The 14,431-nt window shown below is 34.6% G+C and overlaps 1 protein-coding gene across 1 annotated transcript in view; it reads right to left on the bottom strand.

The window, feature by feature from the left end:
* Positions 1-253: 253 nt before the first annotated feature.
* tmem64 (transmembrane protein 64) overlaps positions 254-14,431 on the bottom strand; it is a 91,765-nt gene continuing 77,587 nt past the window's right edge. Inside the window, exon 3 of the mRNA XM_028817778.2 lies at positions 254-4,975. Coding sequence (XP_028673611.2) covers positions 4,793-4,975 — 183 coding nt within the window. The 3' untranslated portion in view covers positions 254-4,792. The remainder of the gene's footprint in view (positions 4,976-14,431) is intronic.

Raw genomic sequence — 14,431 nt, 5'->3', positions numbered from 1 at the left:
GCTGTAAGAATCTTATGAAGCAAAACAATGCAGTCAGAATAAATGACAGTATCTGACATGAAATAAATAAATGAGTACAAAAATGTTTATAATACAGGCTTTATATTCCCCAGTAATAAACAATTTTTTTTTTTATTTGTTTATTTGATAAATATAACATTAAACATAATCAGTATACTGAGGCATATGTTTTCTACACATTTCCTGGTAGAAAATATAAAACTGCACAGAAAAGAAACCATTAAAATCTGAAAATGGTAGTGTAAACAAAAAGCTTGTAAAAACTTAAAAGGAATTTGCAAGTTCTGTACAAGAATTCTGCCCCCAACAAAAATGTACAGTGCAGGCGGTGAACACGAGTGCTGCTTGGGTACACAACATTTACTTTTTTCCATTTCAATTAACCTTAAAAAAATGCAACATCAAAAACATTTATGCATATCAAGAGATGCTAAGCCATTAGATGGCATTAAATTTCAAGAATATACCATTCCACACTAAATTTACAAAAGAAAAGTCAGTTTATAGTAATATCCAATGTTATTGCTACAATTGAGAATGTAATGATTTAAAATGAATATGCGTATTTATCACAAAAAGAAAAATATATATTTACAATATAATAATGACAAAAAAGCAATATTTTCAACAAGGATTTCAATAGTAAAATACTTTTACCTCATCGTCTGAATAGATATATTAAACAGCACAATTCTGCATTAAGGTTTAATTCTATACAGCTTACAAGAATTTATTTTACATTTTAGGAGAATGCCTAAAACTGAGTAACAGAGATATTAAACATATACTTTGCTAATTATTGTTTATTTACAGAAGCTTTTTGCAATGCAGTACTATACTGTACCTAATCAAATAGTGGCATGCTAAATCATAACTTTAAAAGCAAAAAATAAAATAAAATAATGCAAAATAATTTTAGTGGGATGGCACCCTGCCCGGGATTGGTTCCTGCCTTGTGCCCTGTGTTGGCTGGGATTGGCTCCAGCAGACCCCCCCGTGACCCTGTGTTCGGATTCAGCGGGTTGGAAAATGGATGGATGGATGGAAAATAATTTTATTAAATGTGTCAGTTGCAAACAAAATGGATACAAAAGTAACTAACATTCTTAAGGCGCAAATTGTTTTTCAGAAAAACGTAGTACATGAATTGATTTAAAAACATTTATGTAGCTGTCAAAATGTACAAATGTACTATTTACACTAACCCTTTCTATGTTGTTGTATCATTTGTTTTATATAGGGTCTAGCTAGAAGTTGTTCATTTCCACTTTTGCCCATTTTTTGTTTGTTTTTTTTTAAGCTAGTTTTTCCAGCACATGGTCTTGGGAAGCTGAAGCCCATCCAGGCTGTATCAAGTAGAAGGCAACCCTGAGTTATCAAGAAACCTAATGGCAAGAAGAAAAAGCCCACATCAACCCAAGGAAAATATGCAGACTCCAATTAAACAAACCAGGGCTTCTTGAGAAGTGCAAAAAAAAAAATCATTTACAATGAAACCCCTAATTAAATACGATATTTTAAAACATCCTCTGCTTCAGGAACAGAATTCTACAATCCTTCCATCTATATTTGATAAACAAAAAATGAAACGGACAACATCAACTCCTTTTATTTTAATAAGACCATTAATAAATTTCTGATGAAATGTATGGGAAGGTGTATTTCATATTAATTTAAGGTTTATTTTTGGTCCTCTGGCTACACTTTATCATCCATAACAAAAATATTATTTAGACTAAAGAAATGCAAGCGATAGTATACATAAATATTAGACATATGCCCCATTCATCCAGCAATCCATTTTATGAATCCAATTCAGTGGCAGAGGAAGCAGAACTTTATCCCAGTAAATCAAGCTACAAAGCAAAAATGAAAGCATATGTCATAGTGATGTGTACAGTACATTAAGTTCCCAATGCATACTGAGAAGGAACAGATTTATACGGCAGTACTTAACAAGCAGAGTTTACTTATTAGTTAGTACCAACTCCAGCCTCTCATGTTCACTTAAAGATGTTTTTTTTTTTTCATTTTTTGCTCAACCCTACCATTAGACCACAATTCTAAAATATTAAATAAACATAAAACAAACCAAAGTGATGTTTATAAGAATTGAATCTATTTTCTAAAGAATGTATCTGACAGCACAGCAAAATATTTTCACAGCAGTGCAACAGTGCAGTGTCACCAGTCCTGTCTGACAGCTCAAGGCACGTGGATATTGTTTGTGTGCGTTTTAATTGCACCCCTTTAATCTGCATGCAACCCAATGAAAAGTGTATTACGGTAACCAGGGAATCTAAATTGCTTAGCTGGAAATGGAGGAAATTGTAAGCACCGGTGTGTCGTGTGATGGGTTGCCACCCCATCTGGGATATTTTTCCTTTCTTACACCTGATGCTGCCAGGATAGGCAACAGCTTCCTGTAACCCTAAAATTCAATTAACCAAGTTCTTTAAATGGATGGATGGAATGGGTTTCAACTGAAACATTATTATAAAAAATGTAGGCCAGGTAAACTTTTTCAAATAAACACCACATACTCTTGATATGGTTCTAGCAATACACACTGATGGATTCTGAGGAGATGTCAATAAATTTCATAAAACATTAGGAACTCTTGTGGGTTTTCAGTCTGATGCAGTAGTATTTTGTGTTCTATATAGAACATTGTGCCAATTTATGGTAAGACTTGTGCTATATAAAATAAAAAGATTAAACAATATGAATTAAAAAATATTCTCTTCCATGTTATGTGGAAAAAAAACTGAGGCAACTATCTTTGCTGAAATTTTCTTGCTAAAATAAATCTGATAGTAACCAATTGCCAAATATCAGGAGACTTTTTTTTTTTTTTTTTAAACAATAAGCACCTATTGGAAAAATTTTGTCAAAACTCAATTTGAAAGAAATGTCGCTTAACTACATGCTATGAATTTCATTAAGTAGTTATGGATATTGTGTGCACTTTTGCCAAAATTTTCCTTACATTTGCCGACTCTCTGTCACAAAATATACACTGAGAACACAAGCTCACCTCAACAGAATAAAATGCTACTGATCTCATCTTAACTTGTTCTTTTTCTTAGGCAGCATTACAGATTTGAAAAGTACACATTTTACCAACTCTTCAATAAGCAGCAGGTTGCACAAAACAGTACAAGCAATTATCTCACCAAAAAAATAAAGTAATGAAAACTAATTTAACAGAATGCTAACCAAAGTTTATAATTTCATGTAAATGTTCAAACTTTTAGTTAGTGTGTGATAGTGTACGTTCAAAAATAGTATTGATGCAAATACTGTATATTAGACTTTTCTTGATAAATCCAGTCTTGGGTTGCTTGTTACAAATTAATTCTGGGAATCAAGTTTTATGCAGTATAAAAACTTACACATTTAAAAGGGAATATTAAGGCAATCCAGCACAATTTTTTCTCACCATCAGCATCTTAAACAAGTGACAACAAGCAGCAAACTGTACAATAATTACAATTTTTTTTTTTATTTTAACATGAAGTCTTATTTTCAACACAATGAGAAAACATAATGCAAAAGATTCCTTGAATTATAGCTTGTGTTTTAAACATGGTCAATGTCCCTAATCACAAAGAAATTTACTTAATTGCTGGAAAAAAAAACAACATTTTTCACTTATTTTCCATAGCATAGTGATCGAAGCAGAACAGATACACACCACAACAGTGATAAATGGAGACCCATGAAGTATTATATTAAATGTACAACAGGCTATTGTTTACTCCAGCAACAAACTGAGCCACCTGCAACTGGAGACTAAAAAGTGACTAGGTTCTGGTTTTATGCCACATTGTATCAGAACATACTCTATAAGATAAATTAGTGAATCTTGCATTAAATTAACTGTTGATTTACTATAGTTGTATTGCACAAGCAAAAGAATTTAAATGTTTTTAATCCAAACAAAATAGAATGGGTATTAATAAATGATTTGTAAAGGCACATACAGTTGCTAAAATGATTATTTTCTGGATTCACCCTGAATCAGTTGCTGGACTAATTATACGTTTAATCTGGTACATAATTATATCTCAGAAACTGTACACCTTTCAGAAAGGAACACCTTTTTTCTTGTACTCGGAAGAGAGCACATATTTTCATCAGTATGTAAACCTGAAAATAAATAATGTAAAAAGAAAATCTCAAAGAAACGATAATCATCTGTAAACTTCATACAAGTGTCACTGTGTTCAAAGCATTCTGTCATCCATTGAGAGCATAGAGTCTATTTACCTCTCACAAATTCTGATGCCTCTTGAAAAATATTTTTATTTCTCTGTACCTTGATTGTGCAAATACAGCAACATGCATAGTGACACAAACAACTCCTAATGTGGCAGAGAACAAAGTTGAAAATTTTACATGCAGGGCTTTCTAAAAATGTAAAGCTAAAAAAAATGGTATGAGTCATAAATAAATTGTAAACTATTAGACAAACATATCTTTGCTGCAACAATGATAATAATCCTGCTCTGCCTTTATTGCCACTAGGTTTGTTGCCATTGAGAACTATGATAAATAAGTGCACAAAAAATGACATTTGCAATCTGAGTAAGTACCATACTTAAGCAAACTGTTTGGCAATAATTAAGTATTTTCTATAATGTAAATCATCAAGTTTAACTGCACTTTTAATGCCCTTTTGTTTATTCATTTAATATAGCCATAATGGAAAAACATCTAAACCATAGAATACAGAAATGCAGCATTACAACAGCATATTGTAATAGGGTTAAACTATATTTATTCCTCCTGCTGAAGTCCGTTTACTGCAAAATGATGAGCCATGGAGATCTGGTGCATTACCATTCATATAGGATGTTTTTAACTCCATCTGACAAGCTACAATAGCAGCATTCAGTTCAACTTGAGCTCGGTGGACAACATAAAACATCAGTCCTATACTGATGATTATCTGTTGGAAAGTAAAAATACATATATTAAACATTTTTAAATGTTTAAGATGAAAAATACAAATATTAGCAGTAAGCAAATTTACATAGATACAATGCAATTTTCCCATATCTTACAGTCAGTTTTCTTTTTTATCATCCTGTTTTACCATTCCAAATAAAGGTTTAGGCAGAAGTAAAAGGAAAACAAATAGAAGCCACAAAAACAAACTGACGCCATTTTTGCAGCATATGGCGGTTTAAGAGGGAAACAGTACACTGATAGGTATTTTCAAATTAGTAAACTAAACTAAAATTCATGATGGGGGTTAATATTACAGGAAAAGAAATTAACAATTTTTGAAAACCTTAACATAGTAAATCTAATGATTTTTGCTTTAACTTCACATGAGATAGATATTTTATAACACTTTAACTAGTTTAGGTCAGATTTGTTTCAGCAGTAAGCTGCCTTTTTACCACCAGGAGTTCCAGAGATAGTCAAGTTTAAATTAACTACTGGAGTTGACTTTATGATGCACTACAAAGTTACAATGATTAAACTCTTTAAACCAATAGCACCAACTGCTGCAAATCTGATCATTCACTTTAAATAGACCTGTTAATGTTACTTCTGATTTTAAAGACTAAAAGAGTGACAATATCTTTATTTCTTCATTTGCCTTTCCATTTATCAAATTTGGGTAAGAACTTTCTTATAAGAAAAACATGGACAGGGAAATCGTAAATATTAATATACACAGTAACAGAATATCTGCTAATATTTTACAACTCTTACAAGAATTATAATATGGGATTTTTTCATAATCATTACTTCAGAATAAGCTGGTACAGTACACTTTGCACACATGTTCTTGTGAGTCCCCATTCGTCTTCCCTTGGGCATTCTATATCCCTTTCATATTAATGGTTGCATGTCACAATCCTCTTCTTGCTAAGGATAATATGTTTGCTCAACAGAGAAATATTAACATGGTACTAACTATGTACAGGGTGGTCCAGATCTAATTGTGCAACTGTTCCGACTGACAACCGTCTCCCCGCCATTTTGGAATGCAGAGCAGGTGCTGCCATCTATCGGCAATGAAAAGAATTTTAAGTGAAATCTCTATGTGCAAGGCAGGTGCTGTGAATTCTCTATGTAATAAACTTAAGTTATAACGTAATGAAAATTGCATAATTAGATCTGGACCACCCTATATAACGCATAATGCAAAGGTAAGCATCAATGAAATAATTTAAATATTAGTCTTTTTTGCTGCTTGATTGCAAAAGAATAAGAAAATATAAAATAAAAATAACCTTTGTATTTCATGATGCTACTTGTATAGCCATACTCTTACAAGCAACATCAAGTACAAGGTGAGAATCAGCCAAATGTAGTATTGTGGCCTACTGCTGGGCACACTCGCATACAACCAACACTTATTCATCCAACAGTTCATCTCTTTTCTTAACTAATGTAACTTTAGCATTGTAATCATTGTAACTTTAGTGTTGCATGAAGCTAGAAGCATCACCTCCATCCATAGAGACAACAAGAACTGAATAAAAGATTAAGTAAACTGCTACTTTGAACTTTCCTTTCTTTGTAATATCACTTTTTTCTCTATTTTTGTGTGAATTATTTTGCTTTGAGTTTTACTAAAGTGTTTAAAACATATTTGTATTGTGGAATTGTTTGAACATGTGTCACACTACTGCCAAGCAAGCTAAAAGCTGCACCAAACAAAGCTACACTGGTGGTTTAAACTTCAGCAACTGGATGAATTTGGGGGGGGTGGGTTAGGGCAGTGGTCCCCAACCTTATTGACAGCAAGGACCACTTTATTAGATGCAAATTTTTCCACGGACCAGTGCGTGGGGGGTGTATGGTTTGGGGGTTTGCAGTTTTGTACACAATTTACATTACATTTCTATTATTATTAAGCAGTTTGCATACATTTGCAAACCGAGATTTTTCTTCTTTTTTTGCATATAACAAAGACATATGCTTTGCATTTGTCATTCCAACAGATTGCACATCACAAACATTAACACTGCTATCTTTTTTTCATGTCTGCCGTTTCTATAGGAGGGTGACAATGAGTTAAATTCCAATGGATGTTTTTCAAATGTTGACGAGCAATAAGCAAAAGATATCACAGAAAACCACAGAAAACAAAAACAGCAACAAAAAAAAAAAAAAACTACGAGGAAAGTTCGAAGAAAGAGAATTTTTTTCACAATGTTTCTGTTTGGGAATCTTTGTGCAAACGTGCACAACTGAGCTGTGACCACAGATCTAACTGCCCTGTGGATGATTCATTCAAGCATTTCAAAGTCACTTCGTTGTAATGAAAGTATCTGCTGAATGTACTTCGTAGTAACGCGATTTCTATAGACTCGTGTCATATGGGGAAACTGTCAGGACCATAAAAATACATTGTTGTAATACTCTCTCACCTCGGTCTCTCTCCTCTCTCTGCACCGCTGCAAAGCCCCGCCCGCCAAGCGTTCTGAAAAGTCTGAGTGAGTCTCCGTTGCCGGCAGTTCTCTCGCGGCCCGGTAGTGGGCCGCGGACCGGGGGTTGGGGACCCCTGGGTTAGGGGGTTGTGTTTTAAGAAGAAACCCTGAGGGCACAGCCTTCCCATTGTGGAATTTTGCCGGTATTCAGCACAAACGTGTATTTTCATTTGAGAACCACATCTGACAGTGAGAGAGAGAAATTACCTTTACTTTATATTTAGGTTTTGTGTTGTTCCTTTACTGTTCTGTATCCATATATACAGGCATATGCTGATTTTATAAAATGACTGTATTAAGAATAAACTGTATTATATTTATTAAATTAAAGTAATATATATGTAACTTCTCTCTCTTTTGCATTCCATGGATATGAGTGGGAGATTCACAACACTGAAATCAGATGCAGTGCTGGTTATTACTTTGCACCAGCATATCCAGGTCCCTGTGACACTAGTAAAAGTATTAACCAGGTTTAGAAAATAAGTGGATGGTTGAATGGTAATAACAATACTAGTAACTATTATTAGTGGAAAAATATCAATAGGGAGATGACCCATTACTGTATACAGCAGTCTAAGTAATTTTAAAAGCAGTTTTCAGTTGGATATCAGGATTAGATTACTGTAGTTAAATTGTTTGTGTGCTTTTTTTTTTTAACCGAAACCAACTAATATTAAGTATATTTGGTGCAATTAATAAATGTATTTGCTTGTATGTTATCATACTTTATTTTTTTAATTCCTTTTTGACTTTGTGACTAATGGTTTAAAAGCAAAACCCTAGTAATAGATTCCTTTTTCTATATATGGATGTCAATCTTCATTTCTTTAATTGTAAATATTTTAGCAGTACTTGCACTCTTTTTCATTTTTTTTCTATCAAAGCTGCCTAAAAAGTAGCTTTATACAATACAATTGCTTAACAGGAAAATATGTGCTAAAAAAAAAATGTGTTATAAAAACTTAACTCTGATTAGCTACTGAATCACAAATCAGATGTATTTTAAAGGGTACAGAATTTAGCAAACTATAGTATCCTGCCATTAACTGCTCTGAATCTGAGGTCATGTGTCTCTTTCTGTCACAGTCCTTGCAGTACTCTCCTGTTATTGCTACAGATGCTTCTTTGAATCTCCTCCTAGGTAAGAGCAGACCATCAACACAGTGATTAAATCATCATAGTCTGGTATTTGTAGTATTCCCAACGGATCAGACAAAAACAATCCACAATTATTTTAAGGTAAAGACACAATAATGTCAAGTCATAGTATTTATAATATAGTATACAATATAGTTATAGTATTCATAATTTTGTGACATGAATATACCACAAAAAGGCAGATAGCAAAAGTGCCATCAAAAACATAAGATAATAATAGTTTTCTGAGATATTCCCTACATTTCAAACAGCACAGAAAACAGAAGTTTAATCTTTCATAGCCTTCCTTTGAATACAGGAAATTCACATAATTACAAATCATGATGCTTAACTTAGCTTTTTTTTATTTTTAATTTTGCAAATCAAAAAATAAATACATTATTTGTTTTAATGCTACCATTTTCCTTTTCAGTTCTCACATTAAATCAGATAATGTACTTGTATCCAGTCACATGGCTTTACATATTTATTTATTTGTTTTTCAATTTGAAAACACAAAATTCATCATTACCTGGATAGGCTCTAGACCCTGTAAACCTGAACTAGATTAGGAAGGTTTCATAGTGGGAGGATGGATTTGCAAAGACTGCTTTACTATGTACTAAAGGTGTTACTGCAGTATAGAAAAGTAGGACTGCAAAATCACTGGGTTTATGTGGTGTCCTTGTGTAAGATGTTTCTAGGTTAGAACCTCCAGCAGGAGGCAAAACATCAGCTTATCTTTTTTTGGGGGAGACTATGTTTCTTCAGATGATATGGCCTGTACTGAAACAGATTCAGCATCAGGGTCCTCTCCTACTATGTCTAAAAGCTAATTTGACATTTATGACTATGTAGCTTTAAGCCTAAAGTTAAATTTAAATACATGTTATCATATGAAAACTTTTCAGTGAGTTCACCTACATACTGTATGTGCATTTATAATCTGTTAATATAGTGCTAATATGTTTAACTAAAAAGGTATGGACAAACCAGTCCAAATGTGAATAACCTAATTGCCATCTCAAGCTGCCCTAACTTTCCTAAACAGCAATGCTCTTCCAAGCCCCTAAATGTAGTTTAACTAAATATTAGTGTATTATCACTGCTAGGAAAATAGAATTTCTAATATTGAATGAAACATGGTTCATCAGCGATGGCACTGCACTGCTAATTGATGTAGCACACTGAAATTATGATTTTGTTCATGCTGTTTGCCTTGGGCGGAGTGGTGGCTCTGAAGCTAGGGATCTGCACCAGCAATCTGAAGGTTGCTGGTTCGAATCCCCTAAAACAGCATTAGTGACTCTAGTCCACTGGGCCCTTGAGCAAGGCCATTAACCTGCAATTGTTTCGTCCTGGGTATGACGTTAATCTGCATCCAGCCCTGCAAGCAGGTCCTCCAACTTTCTACGAAAACTTGAGAGGTTGGTGGCAGGATTGGCACTCCAGCCACCATAAAAAAACCTCACACTGTTTCACAGTGTGGTGATGAAGTGTCACCTGCTGCACTCGGGCTCCAGGTGGGTTCGTTGTGTATTGGGTGCAGCAACACGCTATCAGCGCACGCTTCCGACCTCTCTCACTCTGCTTGCCTGTATAAGATAGGTAGTGGATTAGCACATTTTTTCTTAAACCAATTAAACTGCAAAGGTACCAGGTTTGCTACTGCCACATCTTTCAAGTATCTTGCTGTAATTTTTCAAAGAGTGTCTTGGTCTATCATATTGAACATTTATAGACCTCCAAAATATAATGCATTTTTATTGAAGAGTTCTCAGACACAGTATCCACAATAACTAATTATGTCAGGTTCGTAATTATAGGTGATTTCAATTTTCATATTCATAACCAATGTGTCACCAAAGCATTTGTTAACTTTCTGCATTCTTTTTGATCTTAGCTAGCACATAAGCCAGCCTACACATAAGGGAGGAAACACCCTTTAACACCCTGGATTTACTAATTTCAAAAGGATTAAAAATTGGCCTGAGGTAGGTCAGTTGGTAAATTAATTTCCAGTTCTACATTTTACTTGACATAGAAACATTGGTTACTAGAAGTAAATGGTAGTGTACTGTTAAAAATGTTATTTTGATGCTACAGCAGCCTCTAGGTTTACTAATATTCTGAAAAATCTGAATCAATAATTTAATGCTTGTTTTAACATAGCCAGCAATGTTACCAGTGAGATAGAATATTTTAATGCTAATGCAAGAGCAGAAGTGGACATAGTAGTCCCTGAAAAAAGTTAAGAATTCCTCCAGCACTGATCTCAAAATGCCATAAAGCTTAGCATAAATGAAGAAAAACTAAATTAACAGCCCATTATGAAATATGCAAGACACATATAACTGAATACAACAAAGCAGTCAAAGGCAATCATATTTTTCTAACATTTTTTCCTCTTAATGGAACCTAAAATGAAACCTGTCGTTAATAATCATTTCATTAACTAAAAGTAAAAGAAAAAAAGCCTAAAAACTGGAATTAAATGAAAATGAGAAAATAAAATTGAAAATGACACTAGTTTTTGTAATTTTAATTTTCACCACAATAGTCTTTGTGCATAATGAACATGCAAGCACGCAGTTGCCTTTATATTTAAAGCCACGCAGTTGTTCGCTTAGAGAGGGCAGCATTGATTTCTCTGCATGTGCAAGTACCCCTCATTGCTGGCGTCAGAATCTGTTGATTTCATTGGTCATTTCAGCTTTCAGTCAGCTTTCCCTTCTAGAAATGAGAGCAGATACCAAAGCCTCATCACTCGCCGATGACTTATTCTTTAGTTTTCATTGGCTATTATTAGCCGTCAGTCACTAAGGGTGGGCACTGTTTCGTCAAACTGAGATCACAATATTTTTCACAATCCTGACAATACCGCATTGCAATATCAAAAATAAATAAATGAATATACCTTGTCACAGGTGGCTGGGGGGGGCCACCCGGCCGGGATGCCCTGGTGGACCGGAAGAGGGCTTACACTCTCCTCAGACCACGTGGGGGTGACCACCCTGGTTGCTATGGGGACCATGGGTGCAGAGCTTTGAAGCTCAACCCTGTAGGGGCCTGTGGTCACCGCCAGGGGGCGCCCCGATGCCTTGGGAGCCACGGACCTCAGCACTTCCGCCACACCTGGAAGTGCTGGGGGGAAGAGAAGTAGGGACACCCGGTGTGCTTTCAGGTACGCAGCTGGAACTTCCACCACACATGGGGAGTGCTGGTGGAAGATTGCCAGGAAGCACCTGGAGCACATCCAGGTTCATATAAAAGGGGCTGCCTCCCTTCATACGTTGGACTAGACTCGGGTGGAAGAAGGACGAGGTCTCTAGAGGAGGCAAGGAGGCGGCCTGAAGAGAAGGCATTGTGTGTGCTGGCCAGGAATTTGGGGACTTTTGGGGACTGTGGCACTTTTGTAAATAATGGAGCACTTTAATAAACGTGTGTGGGGTGATTCAAACGTGTCTGCCTGTCTGTGTCCGGGTCATGTTCCACAACCTCTAATTCAAAGATAATAAAATTAAAGAAATAACATGTCGATTCACTGTTTGCAGCTGAAAATATTTTCTTTCTTTGTTATATAAACACTTTTGTGATAAACCTAATATAAACATGAATCATAAATTAACCAAATAAAAAAGCAAGCTGAAAATAAATACTTAGGATGTTATAAAAGTTTAAACAATTACAGCTACACTTTTTCTTAATTACAAAAAATAGAGTTTTTAATTATAATGACTGCAGGAGTGTTAATTATTTCTTACTGAAAAGTGGAGCTTCTTATTTCTCATGTTGTGCTCCAGAAGTTTTTTTTTTTATCACTCAAAATTCACCAGTATGTTCTTTGCACGTTTTTTGCTAGACATGCCATCCTATTAACAGAATCTAGCTTCAGGACTGCCCTGTGGCATGTTAATACATTTTATCCAGTGCTGAATATCCTTTTAAAGGGTGAAATTGTGACAAGAGTTATCAAAATGTTTAAAATAATGAACTTACTGTAACAAGCAGCATTAACACATTATTCATAAACAATATTTTTTACATACTGTACAGCTATTAGGTTTTGAAAATAACTAGTTTATTTTTAAGGCTGGATTGCTTACAAAATAACTCTTATTTTTAAATGACAAATATAGAACATAAGCACAGTAAAACCATGCTTTAATTTTTTTATTCATAAATAAACCAGTTCAAACCAGTTCCTATTTGGATGTTAGGCTAGTACACAAAAATTTTGTATGCTTTTATTGAAATCACTGCTGTGAGGAATATTGGGTTATGTTTCTAACAAGCGTTGTGTTTTAGCCATTGAAATTTACCAACAGCAATGTGTAGCCTGAATCCGAAACAGCCCAGACTCCATCTGTTCAGCTGGATCACGTTAGTTCTATTGTCAGCAGTTACACAAATAACTCTTGCAATTATTTCCCCAGTGCGGGAAATAAGAATTCTGAAGGCAGGTTCTTCAGTTTTAGTTGTAGTCAATATAGTGAATAGTGAAACTTACTGTATGTACAGTATGGCTAGAAGTCCAGCTTGACAATTATGTCAGTTGTTGAGGAAAAGAATACAGTGTTACATATTTCGTTAATAACCCTGACGCATCATTCTGTACAGAGTTCAGGATTATGAATTTTTCTAAAGCATTTACAGCTCGCTGTCTCATATCTTGGGTCCAAGTTTTAAATCAACTTTCTGAAGCCTACTTTGTGTATAGTCTGAATCACTAAGTGCTTGCATGTTATGTCCCTCCAATGTTTGCTCTTTCTATCGTATGGAATGCCAGCTGAAAATTATACTTGGATTGACTGCTGTTTGAAGGTTGCCCTCTGATGTTTTGAGCTGAGCCAATACTGCACTGGCTGTCATGCTTAATATCTTGTTCATATTAACGCACATGAATGATTTTCAGGTGTTTAAAAGGACTAGTAGTGGTTCCACCTTAATCCACCACAATGCAACAGAATTTGCAAAGTATTATTTCTTGGATAAAGTGGGATATTCTGAAATAAAGCCAATTCCAATAACTGAGGGCCCTTGTTGTGAAGATATACTATGAAGATAACACCCTCCTTTTTAAAGACCAGTTCTTTATTGTTATCAGCCTTAGTTCTGTTCGTTTTACTTTTTGTCATGTTCTTCAAAATAAAATTTGTTTGCTGTTCTAGCCAACAAAAGGATTTACTACTTTGTTCAGTAATCTCTACAATATGGGATCTAAAGTAGGCAAGGAAGCAAGCGTGGTCACAAGAGCACAAGATTGGTGTGCAAAGTCACTTGAAAATTAAGTGATTTTTGGTACACCATGGTATCATGCTTGCTCAAAGAATAAAAAAAATTAGAGTTTACACAGATACAAAAGTGTGTCAGTTTGTTAACCTTTTTGATAGTGAAGTTTTGGTAATGAAATTTACAAAACTTACATGATTTCATCAAATCAAAGACCCATAAATGAATTCAGTGCAGGCATAAAATTTGTTCAGCTACCCTAGTATTTTAAACCTTATCCTAATATGTAAAAAAAGAGGAAGTAGGATATAAGAGAAAGGGAGGAGTGAGGTATAAGATTGAAAAATCGGACATGGGTAATGAAGCAGCAATTAAATGTATTCAATAAGTAAGTGATGATCAAGAGAGTCATTTGATTCGAATTCATTAGCATGGTGCATGGTCATGCATGTCTGAAAAATAAGGATTTCATACAGATAACGCTTGCTGGCTGTACCACTTAAGTAATGGATTAAGCAGATGCATAACATGCAATTGATGTTATCAACTGTGTCAACATTACACATATGAATTTAGTTTAA

This window comes from Erpetoichthys calabaricus, chromosome 13 (genome assembly GCF_900747795.2).
Source record: "Erpetoichthys calabaricus chromosome 13, fErpCal1.3, whole genome shotgun sequence".
Classification (NCBI taxonomy): domain Eukaryota; kingdom Metazoa; phylum Chordata; class Cladistia; order Polypteriformes; family Polypteridae; genus Erpetoichthys; species Erpetoichthys calabaricus.
The sequence above is the reverse complement of the archived record's forward strand: the minus strand, read 5'-3'. Positions and strand labels throughout refer to the sequence as shown.